Genomic DNA, 24,102 nt, shown 5'->3' with positions numbered 1-24,102 from the left:
ATAGACAAGTATCAATCTGCTGTTGGAAAAACATGAAAGCAATATATATATATATATACTGAGCAACTCACTCATTCATTGCTTTTATTTCTGTGAACATCACGATTTCTAAGTGCTGAGTTAGTGCCGAATAAAAGAAAGGAGAATATGGATACAAACATGCAAATTTAAAATTTTTTAAAGGAGTATTCATGTTTTGATAAGGTTGGAAACTTACAGTAAATCATTTGAATCTTTGGTTTCCTTACTACATGAATACTAAAAACAAACATTTTATTTTAAGCTAGTTTTTAGACCATGAAGTAGCATATACAGGATAAAATATCAGATTTTCACCCAGACTACCTTTAACTAAGTAATTGATGGTCAAACTCATGTACACATCTGTGAACATAACCCTGATTTTAATTATTTCTTTAAGAAATGCATAACATGCTATAGAAATGCTTGAAAATATCAATGCTTTGCTTTGCTGAAATAAATTAATTTTTGGCCAAGTATGACAATAGTTTACAGGTTTTATGGGACATTATATGCAAAATTTTCATAACAATAGCCATCGACTTTCTTGAAATTCCTAAAGTATGCATTTTAACATAACTTATTTTTCATAAAAGGATTGCTTCACCATGAATATAATCACTGACTATGGGCACGCTCTCTGTTCTTGGGTGAGTGATAACATTTACATTGAAAAGATTAACTACGACAACATAAAAATGGTAAAATATTGAGGAACAATTTACAGCTCAATCAGGAAATTTTATATCTAATGTATACAGCATAACACTAAGTTAGTACGGTTCAAATTTGCACCTGTTACATTACTTTTTCAATTTTGCATTATATTCATATCAGTTGCTACTGACCATTCAAAAAATTTAAGTTACTGTACTTCCTCATCCAATGCCTGAAAGATCAAGTCAAATCTAAATAGTTTAATCATCATGTTTAGCAATAAGATCACTTTTAAATTTAAAAAGTGATATGTCTGAAGTTTAAAATAATACTTGAAAAAATTCATTGAGTTGAATTTTGCAGTCGTAAATAGGTGGCCTCAAAATGCAAATAATTTTCAGTTTATAACCAGTAAATAGTGATACAGCAGGTCATGCGGAAAATGGCTGGGTTTCTTGGGACTCTGAACATGTATAGCGACATGCAAAATTACCTCAAAAGCCAAGTACTGTGATGTTGGTGATCGAACATAAAAACAAAGTGGTGGAGAAACTCAGCAGGTCTGGGAGCATCTGTGGAGGGAGAAAAAATGTTAGTATTGAGTGTAATATGACTTCTCCAGAACCAAAGAATGCTGTAATACCTGCTGAGTTTCTCCACTTCATTTTTATTTCAAAGTTATCTCCTTGATAGCACAGTAATGCCTTTGCAAATGAATTTGTGGAAAAATAAAACGCATAAAGCTGTAAGATTGAGCCAGTAAATTGAATGCTGTGGGACATGCCGGAAAGAAGAATACAACAAGATAGATTACGAAAATTGGGTTATGGAAAATTACCAATAGCTTACAAATGAATTCTTAAAGGTTCACAGTATGACCGTGGCCATTTTTCAACAAAAAAATATTCCCTCATTGATTCCAGCCCAGTTACACACATCATCTTTGATCAAATTGGAAGTGTCCCACTTTGCTTTCCTGAGGATTGAGGAATTGCAACTTGGATTGCTAAGCTTCGTTATTTACATGTATTACCTTGATTTTTTTTCCGCTGTGCTCCTATTCTCTGGAGGAGACACGAAATGCTGGACAAACTGCTGCTTATCTTATTTTACTCTTGACCCCACTTCTAAGTAATCACACAATATAAGTAAACAATTTTCTCACCTATTTTCCCAATCTCACTTTGAATCTGATGCCAGATTTCTGTTCACAACAATGCAATGAATCTCTGCATTGACTATGAATCTGCACCCTAACATGCACAGAAGTGCTAAAACATGTTCCCCTCGCTGTCATCCCTTCATATTCAACTATATCATTACCACTAGAAATTGAGATAAATTATTAATTTATTCCTCAAGACAGAGAAACTTCAATTACCCGAGCATCGATTATCCGAGGATTCGATTATCTGAGCATTCGATTATGCAAACAAAATAGTTCCCCCACCTGTTTCGTTCGGATAATGGGCCTTATTTAACATTTCTGGTTACAGACCATCCTACATTTAATGGCAATTTTAATTCATCTGCACAAAGTATGTAACTTTCACAATGCAATTGTGAACTGATCAGAACCATTATTTTTTTTTAAAAAGTATTGAATCCATTCAGCTCTTCTGTCAATTAACTTTAGCAGTATGAGAAGTACAGAACAAAAAAAAAAACGGCAATATAAGGGATTTTAAATTGATCTAGGAGTAATAATCTGAAGACTGAATTGCCACTCAAATTAATAGAATAAAATTCAGATTATTTAAGAAATCTCTCATTAAGCTGATTTACAGAAGTATGAATGCAAAAAACCTTAAGGTAAAACCATTTGAGAATATAAGCAACACTCAGCTGTTACTTTCCATAACAAAAGCAAACTACATAGTAAAATTTCACTAAATAATTTCTTCGTTGATGCACTTATCAAACTGAGAAAAATTACTCACATTTTTGATGACTCAGTTAAGGACAAGTTATATTTAAGGAAATTCTAAGCACAAATATGACAAAGACAAAGCAGTAAAGAACATGTCAGGAAGAAAAATACTATCTACCATCGAAGTGTTTACTAGAATGTAGTGTTATTTCATAGCTTAACTACAGAGATGAAAATTTGGTTTGTGAGAATCGAAGTAGTCAAACTAAATGTTGAGAAACAAATTAGCACAAAAAATGCTAAAAATACAGAACTGCTTCTTTAATTTTCAGTGGAGGTGGCCGACATTTTCTCAAAGCGGCGGAGAACCTGAGGCTCCGTATACAGTAATCGGCACACTGACGTCATTCACAGCATTGACTTCCAAGTATGGAAGCTGCTGCTGTGTATGGACCTTGGAGGTCCAAGCAGAAAAAATAAATTGCAGGAACACTAGTGGTAAACGGTAGGTTAACAGCCTGAAATTGCTCATTACAGCTGGAAAGAAACGAAGAAATATTCTTAAATATTGACTGATCTACTCAAAATATTGTCAATTTATTTTGAGATTGCAACCACACTGATCGGCATAGATGCTGTTGAAACATGAGATTAGAAATTTACATGAAGAACATTCACATAGAACGCAGGTGAGAAAAATAAATTAACAAACCTGTTACAGATTTAGGTTCGATTTGGTTCTTCAGAGGTTGCTGGACACCTCCCCCAAAAACTGCAGCCCACATTTTGCTATCGAGAGGATGAGCTACAAGGCGGAATAGCTCATTGCTGGAGTGCGTTCCCAAGCCATGAACAAAAAGACTAAGGTAAACCGCTGTCAATACCTCACAGAGTAGGATTGTCAGTTTGGGTTTATCCTCGTCTCCAGCAGAATTCAAGAGATGATTTAGTTCCTTTATACCTGTGAATTGAAATATTCAGAAATTAATGTACAAGGCGAATGCCAGATCTGCGGAATCGTTTTCCGCAGTATCAGTTATCCCCAGTTTGCTGCGGCCTGAAAATACTACATGGAACATTCCAGAACCAGGAACTAGCGGGCTGCCGGGGAGATAGATTTCCCATTTAAATTAATGGGGTTGCTACTATCTGTGGTCTTGGAACGTATCCCCCACAGATCTGGGGGGACTACTGTATTTCAGATTTCTTTGACAAAGATGTATCTAAACTTAGCTTTTAAAAAGGAATATATTGTGGAAATACTGTGTTCCTTTGTATTTTTTCATTATCTCTCATCCTAAAAGGGAACACTATTGACTAATGCTAGAGACAGTAATAAATGTAGAAAAAGCATGCAGATAAGATGACAATTATTCATTTGAAGAAATCAGTAGCCTATGAATCATGAAGAATAAAAACTTTTCCAGAACAAAGATCAACTGGCTTGAAAGGGTAGGATACATATGGTAGCAAGTCAACTGTGTGGATTTTTCCACCCACCTTCAAATTTGCAACAGTATATTCTATGGTAAGGTAAGTCAAACACAATAAGCAATTTTAAGTTCAACAATACATCTGCTGAACAGAAGTATATATAGCTATTACCTGGCCACTGGTCTGGAGAAGTGTTGGGAGTTATTGTACCATCTAAACTTGCTGCTCTGTTTGAACGTTGCTGCGCAAACAGAAAACTCTGGTATACCATCCCAGTGAACTGGTTTGCATATGAAGAACTGGAAAATAAATTAACATGAGTTGACTTTCATGTTTCAGCCATGGCTAAGCTGGTATCACTGTTGCTTCTAAGCCATACATTTCTAGTTTCAATGTTCACTCCAAGGATCAGACTACAAAAATCCAAGGTGACATTGCAGAGTAGTGCTGACAAAATGTTGCACTGTCAGAGGGGAAGTCCTCTTAAATAGACATACAAGTCCATATGACAAAATTTCTATCAAGTGTGTAGGAATTATCCCTGGTGTCTGCTCAATATTTATACTTCAGTTAACATAACAAGAACAGTTATCTGACCATTACTACAATTCAATTCATGGGAGTTTACGGTGTGCAAATTCACAGCTGTTTTCTAAATTTACAAAAGTGACCATACCTCAAAAGATATTAATTGACTGTAAGGTTTAGAAGTGGCCACTAGTTCTGAAATGTTTGCATTAACACATGTTTTGCTTTTCTTTCACTGAAGCATTAGCTGATCCTCAGAATGATTACCAACCCACAGAGCCTCAGGTCAAGAAGGGAATAAAGAAAACAAACAGCATGTCAAGCAGTGATGTATACAAAGGTACTTAGAGATTAAAATGACTAGTGAAATCATGAGAGTAGGAATGGGTGGATGGAAGAGAGGATGAGAGGTATTTCTAACTTCTAACATCAATTTTAATTAACAAGTAGGTAAGCATTAAAGAGATTTACACAAAGCTGTCCTAAATTTGTTGATAAAAACATTAAGAACAATGGTTGGTGGACTTGTGAACAGGCCCAGAAGTTCCATGATTGCAGCATGAGTGCAATACAGTGCCGTAGACCAAGAGGCATATAATTTAGTTTGGGTGAGGTTTAGGGAAGGGTGGGCAAAAGTTGTGACAGTATAGTGAAGAAACATAGGAGAGAATGGTAAATTGAACAGATAAGTACACACATGAAATAGAGGGGCAAAAGGTGGAGGAAAAGAGTGAAACACAGGGCCAGGGATGGAGATGACTGTAGTTTTTTTTGTGGGGGAAATGGAGAGGAGGAGGAAAAGACACAGAATTGGTGAGAAGTGTGTTCAGGGAACTATGGGGCAAACAAAAAACAGGTCCAGTGAAGGAAATTATTAAAGGGGACAGTGAAACAGAGACAGAGAACATAGTAATGGGGTTGTGGAAGATACATAATTATGTACTTCAATTTTTAATTAGAACACAGAACAGTACAGCATAGGAATGGGCCTTTCAGCCTACCCTATCAGCGTTGATCATTGTGCCATTCCAGAACAATCCTATCTGCCAACACATGGACTGTATCCCACAATTTCCTATCTGTTCATGTGTCTGTCTAAATGCACCTTAAACTTTGCTAACGTAACTGCTTCTGCCATCTCCCCTGACAGTGTGGTCCAGACACCCATCAACCTCGGTTGAAAAAACAAACTTTCCTCACACATCTCCTGTAAACATTTCTCCTCTCATCATAAACCTATGGCTCCAATATTTGACATTTCCACCCTGGGAAAAAGACGCCAACTATACACCCTACCCATGTCTCTCAATTTTCAATATTTCTGGTCACCCCTCAGCCTCTGACACTCTAGCAAAGGTTTGTCCAACATCTCCTTATAGCTAATACACTCCAATACAGGCAACATCCTTCCTTTAGTGTGCAGTTCTGGTTCCCACACAATATTCAAATAATTCATTGTGTGTACAGTTGAATGAGCATTGATTTTAATTACAGTGATGAGCAAGAAAAGAAAGCCATCTGACAGAGCATTAAAACACAAGTTGCAGTAACTAGATGATTGGAGCGGAGAATACTAGTGAATTAATATAGGCCAGTCAAGATGTGGCAGGTAACGTTCAGTTGTTAAATAGAAGAGGAAGGGAAGGCACTTGGTTGAAAGTGAAGGAAAAAATATAGAACTATATAGCAGACCAATTGCACACAATCAAATGGGAGAGCAAGCGGGAAGGGGAGTGAGCAGGGAGAACATGATCACCAAATGAAGAAAAATAAATTGATGAGAACATAGGTTAAGCAAATGGACCACTCAAAGTACAACAAATAGAATCAATAAGTACACCAGAGAATGTATATCCAACAGGAACAGACAGTACACAATGAATATCTAACAAATTTCAATATGGATTGATAGGACAGAGATTTAAAAAATGAAACTAAGTAAAGATTTTAAAGATTTCTTAGCACCATGAGTGCTCTGAGCTCAAGGGACCTCTTGTGCAAAGTTTGAAAGAAATCATATTCATTGTGGATTATCTTAATCAGAATTAGTCTATAATTCAGTGCATTTGAATCAAGTTAGCACTTAAACAAGTCAAACATATCCAGAGTTTCATGCCAAGGTCACTGCAGGATGCTTTAGCCTCAGCCTTCTTTCAGATAAGTAAAGGAAAAAAATTACCCAGGATTCACTAAGAAACTATGCCAAAAGGTGGGGGCATGTATGTGCACATACACTGATTCTACACAAAAATCACATCTTCCTTGAAGAATCACCGCTTGCAAAATAACCTTAGATTCAGAGATATACAGCACAGAAACAGACCCTTTGGGCCAACTCTTCCATACCGACCAGATATCCTAAATTAATCAAGTCCCATTTGCCAGCATTTGGCCCACATCTCTCTAAAACCTTTTTAATCACACATAAATGCCTTTTAAATGGTGTAATTTAATCACCTCTAGCAGCTCATTCCAAACACTCATCACTGTGTGTGGAAACAGATGTCCCTTAGGTCCCTTTTAGATCTTTCCCCTTTCATCCTAAACCTATGCCCTCTAGTTCTGGCTCCCCATCCCAGGAAAAGACTTTGTCTATTTATCCTATCCATGCCCCTCGTGATCTTATAAACCTCTACAAGGTTACCCCTCAGCCTCCCTTGCACGATGGAAAGTAGCCCTAGTCTATTCAGCCTCTCTCTGTAGCTCAAACCCTCCAACCCTGGCCATATCCTTGACAGTCTTCTTTTTCGAATCCTTTCAACTTTCATAACATCCTTCCTATAGCCGGGAGACCAAAATTGCATAGTGGCCTAACCAATGTAACATGACCTCCCAATTCCTATATTCAATGCACTAACCAATAAAAGGAAAGCATACCAAATGCCTTTTACACTATCCTATCTACCAGTGATTCCACTTTCAAGGAGTAATGAACTTGCACTCCAAGGTCTCTGTTCAGGAACATTCCCTTGAACCTTACATGTATAAGTTCTGCCCTGATTTGCCTTTCCAAAACTTAGCACCTCACTGCTCACATTTATCTAAATTAAACTCCATCTGCCACTCCTCAGACTATTGGCCCATCTGATCAAGATCCCCTTGTACTCTGAGGTAATCTTCTTCACTGTTCACTATGCCTCTAATTATGGTGCCACCTGTAAACTTACTAACCATACTACCTATGTTCACATCCAAGTCATTTATTTCAATGACAAAAAAAGTAGCAGGCCCAGCACCAATTCTTGCTGCACACCACTGCTCACAGCCCTCCAGTCTGAAAAGCAACCCTTCACCATCACCCTCTGTCTTCTGCCTTCAAGCCTGTTCTGTATCAAATAGTTAGCTCTCCCTCTATTCTGTGTGATCTAACCTTACTAGCCAGTCTACCATGAGGAACCTTGTCAACACCATATAGATCATGTCCACTGTTCTGCCCTCAATCCTCTTTGTTACTTCTTTAAAAAATTCAACCAAGTTTGGTACCAGATATTGCTCATTGCCTGGCACTCATGAAATTAGCATGCTTTAAGGGTGAATGTTGACATGAGTAGGGAAAAAGGGATAAAATAATCAAAAATGTTCTGCCTCAATATACGCCATTTCTACTTACCCATAATAATGGCCATCACAAAGGCATTGGTACAGGCATGCAGACAGAGAAGCTGCCACAGTGTGCATTACATAGATCTGAAAGAAAAAAATAAGCATCAAGTATCCAGTTGAAGCTATACTATGATTCTAACTGCTACTAATAATTCTAGAAATTCAACCTTCTATTTTAAGCACAAAGTTTACAAATATTTGGTTTGAAAACACAAGATGACATAATTGTGAAATGAAATACATTCTTTATTCATATGTTAAATCATATTAATGTGCCAATAAAATTATAAAGGACATTTTGTTTTCCTTATCATTTAATTCCTAACAGCCAATTCAAAACACGAGTGGTAAGCTAATGAAAGATTGTAGACATCTGAGCCCTAAGGTTTTAAAGCTGCACAAGCCATTCCAGAAGTGTAGTTATAAAATTAGTCAGACTATGTCACACTAACTGTTTACTTATACAGATAATCCCCAGGTTGTGAAAGGGTTCTGTTCTGGAATCAGTTTCTAAGTTGAAATACAATTCAGGACAGTATGAAGCAGCTGTGTGCAACCACAGGAAATGTTCATATCTTTAGTCTTTAAAAGTCAATCCCTGTTTGGGATCATGTTCCAAAATATAACAGCTTATAATTCAGTGACACCCTGTACAAAAATAGATAATTGAAGAACAAGAATGAAAGATAATAACAAAAAATGCTGTCAACACTCCGAATGGAAGTATTTGTAGAGAGAGAACAACAGAATTAAATGTGACACGTCGGTGGCCTCCAGTAATCAGTTTTTCAGCATCATTGAAGTCTGGAAGAATTTGAACTACTTGCATTCATCATATTATGATTAGATTAACATTAATGCGGTTTTAGAATGTTCATGCAAGTAAAATGGTAGAAGAAAAGAATAAACACAAGTGACCTCCATGAGGCAATCATGCAGGATAGAAGCCATAACAGTTTCACATCAGTGGAGATGGATAGGATATGTCTTTCGAAGGCTTGGTTCAAAACAAGGGCTTCACAGATTTGCGCCAGAAGTCCATTCATATAGGAACAAACATTTCAAAAATGAAATCAAAACCTCTCTGCAAATCTGCTCTATCATTAAAATCAACACATGGGATGCAGGTGCTTAATCATGACCAAAATGATGACACAACAAAAGAAATCAAAATAAGAGTAGGGTCATTCGACCCTTCAAACCCCTGTCCTTCCAGTCATCAAAATCATGGCTGATTATCCAGCTGCAACTCCTTTCTTGTGCCAACATAGAAGAGCTGTCAACTCCCTAAAATTTCAAAAATCTATATACCTCCTCTTTAAATAACCAAGCATCCACAACTCTTTGAAGTAGACAACTCCAGACTCTCGTTACCTTCAGAAGAAATTCCTTTACTTCTCAGTTTTAAATGAGCACCTCCTAATTCTGTAACTATGTTCCCTTGTTCAAGACTCCCCCACTCGTGGAGAAGTCTTCTGAACATTTACCCTGTCAAGCCCCATTAGTATCTTTCAGTAAGATTATCCCTTAATCTTCTGTTTTATCAAAATAATGTCAAAAACTTCCAAATCAACAAGGTGAGTCACAGACAGAACAGTGGTACCTTCAGCCTCTGTTTGCTCATTGTCATTCAGGGGCTCCAGATTTATGTTTCGTTGTTGTTTACTCATGAACAGTGACCTGAAAGCATAATGAAGTACTTGGTGCTCATCAACTTAAATTTCAACAACGAAGAAATAACAATTAATATACTGTTGTCCTATTTCACAGGTATTGGATCGACATGCTTGCATCCAACATTGGCTAAAAGGCTGCCATCTGCCTTGGGGCAATCTGCACTCACTATTCAATGCCTTAAAGCTGCACTGACAAGATACTTTTGCTGGGGTGACTGGATTGCGTGAAATGGAACTAAAAATCCTCTACCAGTCGAGAAATTCAGAACTGCTTCTGAGTTCACCTGCGAGAGTCCCTGAATTCAACTTAAAAAAATGCTTCTGTACTGATTCCTCAGTTCTTCTGAACTGAATTAAAAACAGAATTGTTGGCCTTAATGTGCGGACACTCCTGTCATTAACACCACACAGCTCTGGAGTGATGTTATCTGAGTAATGCTGGTTTAAGGCCACTGTTCCAGAATGACTAGCTGATCTTTTGGAACTGACCAACAGCAACTTGCCTTTACTTTAAAAAAAAACAATTTCAACAATGTACTACACGTCACAATGGCACTGAAGGCAACATAACAGTCTGTCTCATAACATGAAGGGCAACACTAAGTTTTGTTTGTATTGCACCATTCCAAAACGTATGATATTTTGTTTGAGATCATTTATTCAATTCTGTGCCATCCTCTACTAAATGTTAATCAACTGTACTCCAGTACTACACTTCTAGTCAAAATTGACTTTATTTTGTTACAGTACTGTTCGAATTTAGTTGTCTGGACTTTCTTGTATCAGTTTAAATGTTACCCTACAAGTAGCAAAATCACAAAAACATAACACTTCAGTTCAATTGTATGTTGAAGCTATTGCCCAGAGGTTATGACATGTTAGGAAGCAAAGAAATGGACAAATTCAGACATGTAAAAAGATTGACTGCTTAAATGTTTTGAGTGTGTGGATTATCCCAAGGAAGCTGTTGGCCTTTTAGCCAGTAGTAACTGTAAGCATGTCGATCCAATAGTTGTGAAATGGGACAAGTGTACATTAATTCTGTTATTTCTTCATGAAATTTAAATTAATGAGTACCAACTAGATCATTATGCTTTCAGGTCATTTCAACAACTATCTGTATTTCTGTAGAGCCTTGTCTATAACAAGATATCCTGAAGTACTGTAAAACACATCTCAATTAATTACTTCTGAATTAATTACAAGTTGCTTCCTTTGTAGATAAAAGTGACAGCTATTTGAATACAGCAAACATGAAACAACTACAAAAATTCATTTCCTCTGTCACTGATGCTTACAAACAGTAGTGTAAACCATATAAAATATTCATTGCAGAAATTCAGGAGTTCCTTGGTCAGCAACCTCCAATCCCATGACCACTACTATCCATAAGGACAAGGTCATAAAAAATATGGGAACGTCACTATCTGCAAGTTCCCCTCCCACAAGTCTCTCACCATCCTGACTTGGAAATATACTGCCATTCTTTTAGCGATGCTAGGTCAAAATCCCAGAAATTCTTCTCTAAAAGGTACTATGGATCTACCTGCACTACATGGACTGCAGCAGTTCCCCAGCATATGGAGGGCAACTAAGGCTGGGCAATAAATGTTGACCCAGCCAGCAATGCCCACACCCTGTGAATGATTAAAAAAAATTGCAAGGTTCCATGGACTGTACCTCAGAGATTCGGATATCTAAGAAACTCACAATCCTGCACTGCTTCCCTGATAACTATAACTACCTGAACAAGAGATCTGAAAGCGACAACTTCAAAATTCAAACCAAGGTAAAGCAAAGTTTTGTGAAGGACTGCATGATACAAATGACCACCTGACAATAGTTATCCACTTCATCAGGGCAAATATTGAATACCATCTAGATGAAAAACTCTAACCTCAGCGCCAAATCTAAACTGATCTGTTTCAGTCACCATAAAATCCACAGTAGAAACTACTCAACCAGAGTTGATGTCAGCATCAAGTTGAAGAACAGTGATTAAGAGATATGGGGAAATGTAAATGGTTAGCTGTGCTGGCGAGGTTAGTATGAATGCCACTGGAAGATGTGACACTGGTGTTGTTTGGAATGAGGGACAGAAATTGTGGAAATATGTAGGTTTAGATAAACTCTAAGTCTTAACTCTGCTGTGGATGAACCGATAGATCAGAGACCACATTAAAAAAAATCAGGCCCAAGCATAAGTGCTCAATAAATATAAAAAAGATAAATGTGTGTGCAAGTAAACAGCCTTTATAACAATACATTATATACAATGACACAAGCAAACTTTGTTTTCCATATCCTCTTAGCTAAAAATGAATGATGAATTGGCTACCCCTCATGATAATGGTCAAGTCAGAGGACAGATTTATTTCCTCTAGAGATGTTGTGTATTATATCCAAGGTATGTTTGCTCTTGGCTTTAAAATTTAAATACTTTCACTACAAATGCGTTATTACACGAATCAAGGGAAAACAAGTTAATAGAGAAAGCAAATATGGAGAATCAAAAACATTTCAAAAGAAGTAACCCATCTTGTGGGGAAAATAGTAATCTCTAACTTCTCTCTTCCGAGAGCTGGGATTTAATAACGTCACAGTACATTCGAAAGAGGTGCTATCAATTTGTACCATACTCCATGTCTTTTAGGATATATTGCAAATTTTCAATGATCTCAAACCCTACATACTTCAATTTCTATTGTATTCATCAAATTTCATACAGAAAATCCTGGTTAGATCCCACTTGAAACGCTTCAGCGGATCCGAGCACCACATCTTAAGTATATTTTGACCTTGGAGGGAGTGCAACGTAGATTTGAAAAACGGTACCCAGACTTCAGGAGTTAAGTTTGAGGAGAGATTATACAATTTTGTTTGATAGAATTTAGAAAGTTAAGGGGTGATATCATTGAAGTTTTCAAAATTTTAACAGGAAAAAGCTGGGTAAATAAACTATTTCCACTGGCTGAAGATTCTAGAATCAGGGGCAGAGTCTAAAAAATTAGGGCCCAACTATTGAGGAAAGATGTTAGGAAGCACTCTGTATACAAAGATTGGTAGATGTTCCACAAATGGCAGTTGATGCTGGATCAGTTGTTAATTCTAAATCTGAGATAGTTAACAGCTTTGCTAACAAAAGTGTAAGGAATATGGGCTAAAGGTTGGTATATAGAATTAGGTCACTGTTCAGCCATGATCTCATTGAATAACAGAAGAGGCTCAAGGGGCTGACTACACTAACCCTGCTCTTATGTTCCTAAAACACTAAACCACTGTTATACCTTTGGCAGGAACCAAATGCAACTCTCATTTTAGAGCTGCAGAAACAACTAATCACTGAGATTCACATCTCAAAATATTAAAGATAGGTATGAAGTTCTGTCATACGTAATTTGGAGCTAGCTGCACACAGCACCATTGATGCATTGTTATTTCAATTCTTGTTCATCACTAATCTGAGAGTTTTTGCTGGATCTACAAACATGTTAACCTCTGGACTTTTTGCCAATTAATTTAACCAGTGCTCTCCTGTTACTGACTCTAATGCCATCTTTTAAATTTACTGAATCAATTTATTTTATTTTTCAAAGAACAATACATCTTTCCATTGATCTTAAGTTTCACACTCTTGGTAAATTCCTATAGCCACATTTACAAATGTAAAAGCTTGACAAAATGCATACACATTAATATAAAAGAAAAATCAGCTCAGTTTTTTGAACCCTACATTCAATATTAACTTTGAGGTGGCAACTGGCTCTCAAAGCAAGCTTAAACTCGAGACAAAAGTTGCATGAGAGGCTTGAATCTTGTGCTAATCTCCAACTTAGATCATTAGATTGAATAGAAGTAGGCCACCCGAGTTGACTCAGACATTTAAAGTGATCATATCTGATCTATAATCCTCAACCGAAGTTTCCTGTCTTTTCCCCATAATCCTCAATTCCTTTACTGATGAAAAATCTCTCAGCCTTGGAAGTTAATAACCCAGCTTCTATGGTCACCTACAGTAATTAATTCCAGATACTTACTATCCTTAGAGAAGAAATACCTCCTCCTCTCCACTTTAAATGGGCAATACTTACTCCGAGATTATGCCTTCTGGTCCTAGACACACTCACAAGGAGACACGTCCATCCTGTCAAGCCCATTGATGTAACACACCCTGAAGAATCTTGTAGGTTTCAAGGCCACCTCTAAGTCTTCTAAACTCCAATGAGTGCAAGCCCAACCTACGCAACTTCTCCTTATAAAGCAGTCCCTCTATACCAGAGATCAAGCTAGTGAATTTTCTCTACACTGCCTCCCATGCCAATATAACTTTCCTGAGGTAAGGTGACAAAACTGTTCAGAATTCTGTGAACATTTTGCGCTATGTCATTTTAATTTCTTTTTAAAAAGTCTTTGAACTGGATTCAAAATGCAACACACAATGGGCAACAAAATGAATTCAAAAAGTGTGACAAAGACAAAGCAACTCAGTGGTAGTCAAAACACTAGATCCAACTGGTTGCTGCAGATATTTTATTTTCTATGGTCATATTGCATTGAATTAAATAACACCTACCTTGTTGTTTTGCATGTCTGGATGTGGAGGAGAATCAAATTCTACAATAGTATTCACAATGTCCTGGGTAAGGTTGCTTAGATGGAGTCTAGGATTAGCCACCACAGTTTTGGCACTTGCAGTGCAGGCAAATAGCAGGGGTATTGATGCAAGTTGCACAAAAGGACTAGTAACCTGTTTCGCCGAATGCTCCTAAATACAAAATGTTGATATGATTTGAAATTCTGCATAGTTTAAAATTTATTTTCACTTTTGTAATGTCAACATAAATAGATCATTAAATGGTGAGGACCTGAAAAAACATGGTTAAATCATGACAGAAAGGTAATTTAAGATCTGCAACTCAGATCTCCTGAAAATCCTCATTTATTTTGTTCAAATACAAACTTGGAGATTTATGCAGAGCACATCTGTGCTGACTAATATCAGTTGTACTAGCCCATAGATGAAATGCATGTGCAGCTCTGAACTTAACTTGCAGCAAATAATTTTTATTTTGGATTTGAGACTTTCGATCAGGCAGAATATCAAATGGCAGAGCAGATTCAAAAGGCTGAAATAGCCTACTTGTGATGTTGAAGTTTTCTAGCTACAATGATGAGATAAAATGTTTTATAGTCAAACATCATTTCTGCATGGCTCGTCTTGAATGGAGCAACTATAGCAAAGCACTAAAAATTACCACAAAAGTAACCCATTGGACCAGTGTCCATAGGCTGGCTTAGGGCACAAAACTTCCAAAGAGCTGAAATCAGATTGCTACTCTGTTCCTTTATACTTGCCTGGCCCAGAATTCAGTATTTCTGGTGCAAACATTTCAGTCGAGCCTCTTCAAAAGCACATTGCATCAACAAACCTTTCAGGCTTGGGAAGTTGGGGGTGGGTAGTTGCGTTGGTGAGTGGTGTTCGGGGTGCAGGATGGTGGATGAGACAGGGTAAATACAAGTAGGGTAGGATGCTCAGGTTAGGTATTTAAGGCAGACGGAAGCTAAGAGGATTTAGTGAGAGTGCTGGGAATGGATGGTCGGTTTTATAATTGGCCAAGACTCAGGGCACATTTCAATCTCTAATTTTTCCTAGTTGACTATTAAAGTAGTTGGGCAGCAGAGTAGCTCAGTGGTTAGCACTGCTATCTCAGAGAGCCAGGGACCCAGCTTCAATTCCAGTCCAGGGCGATTGTTTGGTGGAGTTTGCACATTGTCTGCATGGGGGTTCACCCACCGTCCAAAGATGTGTAGGTTTGCTGGATTGGCCATGCTAAATTGCCCATAGGTTCCAGGGATGAGCAAGCTAGGTAAGTTAGCCATGAGAAATGCAGGGTTACAGGAATAGGGTAGGGGAATGTGTCCAGGTGGAATGCTCTTTGGAGGGTCAGTGTGACTTGATGGGCCAAATGGCCTGGTTCCACATCGTCGGAATTAGATGATTTATTTGGTAACTGCCATTCAGCATTTTAAATATTTCACAATTACCGCGTGGACCTCAAAGGACCTTCAAGTAGTTTCCACATAGAACTTTAGTAGATATTTAGCCTTCATCTACACTGAGGCCAGACAATCTGAGCTTATACTTACTGAAAGAAATTTTGTAGCTGCTTTGCCAAGCATAATCTACAATAACTTTTATTATACAATTATCTTAGTGACAGTCAAACAGCTGGCACCACAATGAAAGCTGTTTATTAAATAATAATGTAGAGTCACTGTGCCCAACTGCAACATAATACTAAACTGATTTGTTTCCTTGAATTGAAGCTTATTAAATAGATATTTAAATCACATTAAATTCCCAGTTCTTTCTACTGCATGTGCCCATCCTATGATCATCTGCTTTTAAATCGTATATACAATCATTTCTATGGAAAATAGAAATTTAACTTGAAATGCCTATTCTTAATGTGGTTAAAGTGTCCCCAGATTTCAAACTAATGCAAGGCTTTGGAATTTTAAGGGTTTTACAAAATTGTAACAATACTTTTTAGTGCTAATACAACCCAACAAAACTGAATACTGTTTAATAGTTATTTTTAATTAGCCTGATCAAATGTGTTTCCTGAGCAGGTGAGACTTGAATCTGGTCCTCAGGGGTTCATACGGAGGAAAATCACAATACCACTTTCAATTCAAAAACTGTTTGGAAGAAACGCATTGCCAACATTTGAAATCATGATCTCCAGATTTTTTAGACAGGCAGGTTAGCCTGCTAAGTCACAGTGCCACCAAACTATGAAATGGTTAACTTCAATTTTAAAATAAATCATACTTGTTTTGCATTATTTCGAATGCTCTTCAAATTTGGCTATTGAATTATTACAATGACAAGCTCAATAACAATGAAAATAGTAAAGTAGTTTGAGGATTTACAGCCTGCTTAGAAATCAAATGCATAGATGCTCTGCATATGGAGGTAGAGAACATACCTGTAACTCTGTATACTTCTGGTTTTTGTTTGATATAAACAGTGCTAGATAACCAGATGCCTCACAGGGATAACTGAACTGCACTAACTGAACATTAGTCTAGACCCAGTTTCAGAAGAAGACACTGTCCTGAGGTAAAAAGACCTTACTTTACAGCAAAGAATTACCTGTTGCGATTCCTGTAAAAGAAGAATCAACTCCATCCTGACTGATGCCAGGCCTCCACCATGAGACCCATGGAGACTACAATAACTAAGAAACATCCTTAGAAGTGGTTGGTTTTCCAGAAGCCACAGTCTCCTCCGTTGTAAATACCTTTGCTGATGCAATGACTTTTGTTGGTCAACAATACCATTTCCTGCATGTTCACTTTCAGGAAAGTCAAAACTATCTTTGATAGCTTCAAGATCAACATTGTAATTACATGTTTTCTGTAGGGCTGTAATTTCTCTTTCAAGCCAATTGTATAATTGGAAGCGGAGTTTTCCACCATCAACTTCATATCCAGTAGACAATGTACGTAGCTCTGTTGTAAGTATCTTCAAACAAGCTCCAAATTTTAACTGTGCTGCAATGACATCTTCTGATGTACTTAAAAAATCATCAGCTGAACTTGAGAAATTACAGTAACTTTCTCCTTCGATCTTTGCAGCAGTGGGACACTGTGGATTTATTTCCTTCATTGACAGGCCAGTCTCCTCCTCTTCATCTTCCTTATCACTATCCCATTTTAATTCTAATGGCTGGTCTTCAATCGTTAGAGATGACTGACTCCAATCAAAACTAAGAGACGAAGTGGATTGTCCATTTGACAGCCAATCAGATGGAACTTTCGATCCCAAACCATTGACTATTGATGACGAGCAATCACAACCCAAAACTTTATGTTTAGATTCTTCGGATGAAAAATTAACTGTCAAATAAGAGCTTGTTTCATTCTGTAAATTCTTTGGTTTCATGGTGACTGCAGGCATTTTAGACAAAACTTCAAGAGCTAACATTGGACAACCAGCTTTAAAGTGTGCATTTGCAGTTGAAAAGAACAATCGTCTTTCAGCTAAGCTGATCTTATCTGCCAGATCACTTTCCACAGTTAAACCCATCTGTGACATTGTCTTCTCTGAAGAAGCAAAGTGTCGTCGCAACAAAAGTGGATGGGTTCGCAAATAGTTGTAGAAATTAAATACCCCAGGACTGCATGAAGTAGACTTGCTGTATTCTGAGGATAAATAAGGAAAATTTAAGGCATTGTCAGACATTAAATTATTTCATTACTATTGTCTACACTATAACATCTCAAAAGTGAAATCATCAGAGACCCATGTTAACAGGATATTGGGAGGAGATTGCAGAGCCATTGGCCTTGATTTTTATGTCCTCGTTGTCTACAGGAGTAGTGCCAGAAGATTGGAGGCTAGCAAATGTGGATCCCTTGTTCAAGAAGGGGAGTAGGGATAACCCTAGCAACTATAGGCCGGTGAGTCTCACTTCTGTTGTGGGCAAAGTCTTAGAAAGAATTGTAAGGGATAGGATTTATGAACATCTGGATAGGAATAATGTGATCAAGGATAGTCAGCATGGTTTTGTGAAGGGCAGGTCATGCCTCACAAACCTTATTGAATTCTTTGAGAAGGTGACTAAGGAGGTGGACGAGGGGAAAGCGGTAGATGTGGTGTATATGGATTTTAGTAAGGCGTTTGATAAGGTTCCCCATGGTAGACTACTGCAAAAAATACGGAGGTATGGCATTGAGGGTGAGTTGGAGGTTTGGATTAGGAATTGCATGGCTGGAAGAAGACAGAGGGTAGTAGTTGATGGCAAAGGTTCATCTTGGAGTGCAGTCACTAGCGGTGTTCCGCAAGGATCTGTTTTGGGACCATTGCTGTTTGTCATTTTTATAAATGACCTGGAAGAGGGGTTAGAACGTTGGGTGAGCAAGTTTGCGGATGACACAAAAGTCGGAGGAGTTGTTGACAGTGAGGAAGCACGTGGCAGGTTACAGCAGGATATAGAGAAGCTGCAGAGCTGGGCAGAAAGGTGGCAAATGGAATTCAATGTAGCTAAGTGTGAGGTGATTCACTTTGGGAAGAATAACAAAAAGATGGGGTACGGGGCTAATGGTCGGATACTTGGTAGTGAGGTTTACCGGGATGTTGCCTGGTATGGTAGGAAGATCGTATGAGGAAAGGCTGAGGCCCTTGGGGTTGTTTTCATTGGAGAAAAGAAGGTTTAGGGGTGACTTGATAGTGGTGTATAAGATGATTAGGGGTTTAGATAGGGTTGACAGTGAGAATCTTTTTCCACGTATGGAGTCAGCTATTACGAGGGGGCATAGCTTTTAAATTGAGGGGGGTAGGTATAGGACAGATGTTAGGGGTAGGTTCTTTACTCAGTGAGTCGTGAGTTCATGGAATGCCCTGCCAGTAGCAGTGGTGGACTCTCCCTCATTAAGGGCATTTAAGCGGGCATTGGATAGGCATATGGAGGATAGTGGGCTAGTGTAGGTTAGGTGGGCTTGGATCGGCGCAACATCGAGGGCCGAAGGGCCTGTACTGCGCTGTATTCTTCTATGTTCTATGTTCTATCATATGCAACTGCAGATCTTCTTAACGAGATTGATTCATGGACAGTAGAGACTGAACTTGGTGATATAAGTTGGAACAGTGAATTCAATGTCAAATGAGCTACAGAGACCAATACAGCAGTAAAAATGGGATAGAGATACAAGATAATATAAAAGGAACACTTCATAAAATTCCGCAACATTCAGAGAAATCTGAAGAGAATCCACATGTGTTAGAATTTACTTCTCACTACTGGAGATTGTTTGGCAATCATATGAAAAAGAACATCACCAAGATTATACGACAGAGGAATCAATTGAGTAGTCTCAACATCTAGATGTTCAGTACAGAAACATGCAGCCATTTTGATACATTTGAATAACAACTCAATTGGAGTGTGTTTTGCAGCACATTGACTGACAACCTTTGGATTTATACCCTTGATTGGGCATGTACTTTTGCATGAGGGTGCTATCACAGATATCAATTAGTCTCACTACCCTTTGGTTATTTTCATGATAGGATATAGCCTAATATTAGCACTCTTCTCCTCACCCCAGCAACACGAGAACCACTTTGATTCAGAATGTCTTTATACAGAAAAGTCTGTCAATGCAAAGCAGCACTAAATTTGCAACATCAGTAGTCCTTAACTAGCAGTTCCAGTGCAAACTGTGGCAGACTATAATCCCAACTGTCTCCAATCCGGTTTCCAGACAACTGATGACATGTCTTTAGGGAACTTAGCTGACACAAAGTGCTTTGTTGAAGGATCTTCCCACTTCTTTTCAAGTAGTACAAAAAGACATAAATGTCACAATACAAAATTAAATACTTTTATATACTTTATTCATCAAAAGCATTACCTGTCACACTGCAATTATCATTTTCTTTCATCCCCTGTTCCAACAGAGTGTTCAGCGAGTTGGTGTAATCTTCTAATATCCAATATGCCATACTCCGCAACACCGGATCAGAATTTCTTAGAGAAAAGTTAAAACATTTGCTCTTTGGGTCATAGCCTAGGATCCTTCTGACAAGTATAGACTTGTAGGTGGATGACACTTCAAATTCTGATTCATATAAGCGTGCTATTACAAGAGCTAACTGAACATCATGAAGTCTTTCGAGACAAACCTATATAAAAAACAAAAGAGTACATTAGCGAATTGCAAGCATTTACTTTTGTCAAATCCAGATTAGATGCCAGTTGTAAACTTCAATAGTTCTAAAAGGGTTTATGTTGAAGACTGCATTAGGGTCCACCCAATCTCATGTTATAATGGTCTGGATGGATAAAAGACTGAACATCTTGGGATCTTGAAGTGCAGATTTATATCCACAGCTCTCCTCACCATCTTAGTAGTACAGTCTTACAAACTAATGTAGCTTGCACCCAACTGGGATGTGAAATAAATAACACTACATTAGATTAAGATAAGAGCATCGGCTCATTAAGATTCACTTGTGGTTGTTCTTCTATCACTGTAAACCAAATAGGCCCTTAGACTCAACCAATGATGAACAATGGTGGCAGTATCCTTTTACCCACAAATACCGTACAGTCTTTTCTTTTTAAAGAAGTGTACAATATGGAAGCTATATCCTACAACAAGATACAACTTTGTATTTCAGGGCAAATAATCTGGACGGTGTTTACTCACTTGAAAACTTCTAATTATGATCCATAACTGGTATTATAGTAATAATAGTGTAAAATTTTCAAATCACTGTGACATGGCAACAGAATGAAAGTTTAAATATCTGTATAGCAGGATGGTTTTCAATACCATCAAGATGCTTAACGCACAAATGTTCATATCTTATAAATGGGGCAAGAGTCTTCAAATTGGGTTTATATACATGGACCTAAATAGAATTACATTAATAATTTTCTAAGAAATGACCATTTCCAACCCAGAAATGTGGTGCAGAAATGTTAAAGATTTGAGAAATGTGGTGAATTTCATTTATAGGAACTGAATAGAGAAGCAGCGATTTACTCATATGCAGGTATTTGTGCACCAGACTGCTGAAATGTATTACTGTAAAACAACTGAACTAATCTGCAAGATAAGTTATGTCAAATAAACCTAGTCTGAAATGTCAACATTATGGAATTAGACTAAAGTATCTTTATATGGAGAATGACAATTATCCATACTTTGAAACAAAGAATCTAAAATTTTGAGAAGTAGCCCTGATTATACATTTGGTGCTTGTAGAATTTTGCTGTTAAAATTGGCTACCATAATTGATTATGGTGCAGCAATTAAAACTGAAGAAATCCATGAGCCATTTCGGAATTGCTGAAATGTTCTGACAATGCTTTATAAATTCTCACGACGATTTGTACTTCTCTAACTGTCAACATTATCCACTCAAATTAAGTTCTACATGTGCAGATTACTATTCACTTTACTAGGTGAAAGCATAAAAGTCAGAAGTGCTCCAAGTTTTCTATTTTGATTTGTTACTTGTGAACTCCAAAGTCATTTGTTGTGAATAATTAGAAATGAAACGGGCTAAAACATATTTTTTACTTGAATAGGCAGCCAGAGTATAGATTTAGAAGAAAAGCTGTCACTTGTACAAGCTACCAGAAACCAAGTACGTCAACAAATTATCAGCTGAAGTACAAAGGAACAAATTGAAGTGAGGGAAGAACATTTTGTAGCAACGGCTCAAGTGGTATTCTACATTAAAATCATGCTGCTGGCAAGCCAAATAGATAGGATTTCCAGTTTGCAGACAAGTCATGTGGTATATGAAAAATACTGTCAATGTGATGTTTGTCGTATAGGTCATCTGTTCCTTCAAGTAACAAATCATATCAAGCAGTACTTCATTTTAGCAATTTGAGATCACTGGAGTACAGACTTCTCTGACTAAGTATGCTTACAAAGTAGACTTGCTGTTGTGGTTCTGTTCGCCGAGCTGGGAATTTGTGTTGCAAACGTTTCGTCCCCTGTCCAGGTGACATCCTCAGTGCTTGGGAGCCTCCTGTGAAGGGGACGAAACGTTTGCAACACAAATTCCAAGCTCGGCGAACAGAACCACAACAACGAGCACCCGAGCTACAAATCGTCTCACAAACTTTGAAAGTAGATTTGCCTTTAAATTGGATTCAAACAAAAAATTGTTCACTAGTACATTCTCCATAGTAACATCTTAATCAGAGCTGCATATACTTCTCATGCAGCATAAATTCTTGTTCCTTTAAGAGGTGGTTTTCTTGGTATTCTATCCCAGTGAGGACAACACAGAAAGCTTTGTTTGCATGTCTCTTTGCTGAACAACACAAGTGAACAATTTCTGGCCCTCTAATTATTTGAGAACATAAGCATGTGAATTTGTTTCGTGAGCAATTATTTTAATTTATGTTTACTGTACCTCAACTGCATCCTTAAGGGAACCACCCAAAAGGAAGAAAGCTGCTGACTGCTCAAACCGTTGTTTACCTAACAACGCAAAGGCATTCTTCAACGCAGCCTTCCTCCACCTATCATCACTGAAATTTTTTCCAAAAAACTCTGTCATTTTTTTATCCTGGAGAGATCTGCATATTAAAACAAAACTGTTAATCTAAATTTTGTTCCTGTTGCTTATTCATTGTGCATTCAAAACACTTAAAACACAAGTTGGAGCAACGAAGTATATTGAGAAAAACAGATTATACACAAGCCAGCATACATATTAAGCATGATCTTAGATATTTCATGTTGTCAGGAAAAATAAGCACCCAGCAGAATTGGCAAAATGACATTGCGTTGGTTTATCAAATGACCCTAACATAGTTTAAATCCCTTATTTCCTAATTGTTCCCCCAATCCCACTTCATCTGCGTATAACAGCCCCCCAACCATATCACTTTAAACTGGCTTCAGGAGGTAATGAAAAGCAAATACAGTTCATTTGTTATATTTTCTTACAGCTAATGTTCTGATTTGAATAGTTGAATATGCTTCAAGTGCTTTCTTCCCTCTTGCCAGTGATTAATAAGGCAAAACAGACAGTGTTCCTAAATCCAAGTAGTGGTATGGGATGATTCACCAATCTTTTTGATCTAGAATTAAATGCTCAGCCTATGCTTTTGAATAAGAAATTATTTCCTAAATATGTAACTAAGCTCAACCCTTACATTCTTCTGTTACAAAAGCATCTGAAAACTCATATGCATTTTCAAGCAAAAGCATTATTGTATTTTCGTGGAAACTTGCAATCCTAGTCACAAGGATAAAATTGATGGCTTGTGCTCTCAATGCGGAAAATGATCTGAATGCCATGAAAGAAACATTGGTATGTCTTACCTGAACAGACCCCATAATACAGCCTTTTTCTTCATAGCGAGATAAAATATAGCTGCTTCTAGAGGATCATTATTTCTCTGGAATGCAGCTTTAGCTACCTGTGTTTTAGGGAAAAAGGTCTTCACTTACAGAACACTTGTAAGCTTATATATAAATATACAAATGATGCATCTAACTCCTTCATTACAATTCAAAGTCATCAACATTTGGGAATTCTTATTATCACTTTTACCATGAGAAAAACAATGACAATTGACTTTTTGATTCAAATTTTTAAACTCTTGTTCCTTTTTTGCTTGGAATTTACTATTCAATCTTGCAAAAGTTGAAAATTCCCAACAGGATCAATCTAGATTTTTCCCTAAAAATCGCCATACAAAGTCTTTTTGTCATAGACATTATTTAGTTATGAAATAGCCATACAGGAAGGAGGATCAATAATAACAA

General features: G+C 37.4%; 1 protein-coding gene across 5 annotated transcripts in view; it reads right to left on the bottom strand.

Annotated features, from left to right (window-relative positions):
• Positions 1-24,102, bottom strand: part of LOC122560620 (dmX-like protein 1) — a 236,632-nt gene that overhangs the window by 68,468 nt on the left and 144,062 nt on the right. For all 5 annotated transcript variants that reach the window (XM_043711479.1, XM_043711440.1, XM_043711459.1 and 2 more), the window contains 8 exons: positions 23,656-23,753; positions 22,739-22,904; positions 20,212-20,482; positions 16,949-18,000; positions 14,363-14,554; positions 8,121-8,197; positions 4,154-4,281; positions 3,261-3,509 (listed from right to left, as the gene is read on the bottom strand). In XM_043711479.1, coding sequence (XP_043567414.1) covers positions 3,261-3,509; positions 4,154-4,281; positions 8,121-8,197; positions 14,363-14,554; positions 16,949-18,000; positions 20,212-20,482; positions 22,739-22,904; positions 23,656-23,753 — 2,233 coding nt within the window. The remainder of the gene's footprint in view (positions 1-3,260; positions 3,510-4,153; positions 4,282-8,120; positions 8,198-14,362; positions 14,555-16,948; positions 18,001-20,211; positions 20,483-22,738; positions 22,905-23,655; positions 23,754-24,102) is intronic.

This window comes from Chiloscyllium plagiosum, chromosome 2 (assembly GCF_004010195.1).
Source record: "Chiloscyllium plagiosum isolate BGI_BamShark_2017 chromosome 2, ASM401019v2, whole genome shotgun sequence".
NCBI lineage: Eukaryota > Metazoa > Chordata > Chondrichthyes > Orectolobiformes > Hemiscylliidae > Chiloscyllium > Chiloscyllium plagiosum.
Note: the sequence above shows the minus strand (reverse complement) of the source record. Positions and strands in the feature narration are given on the sequence as shown.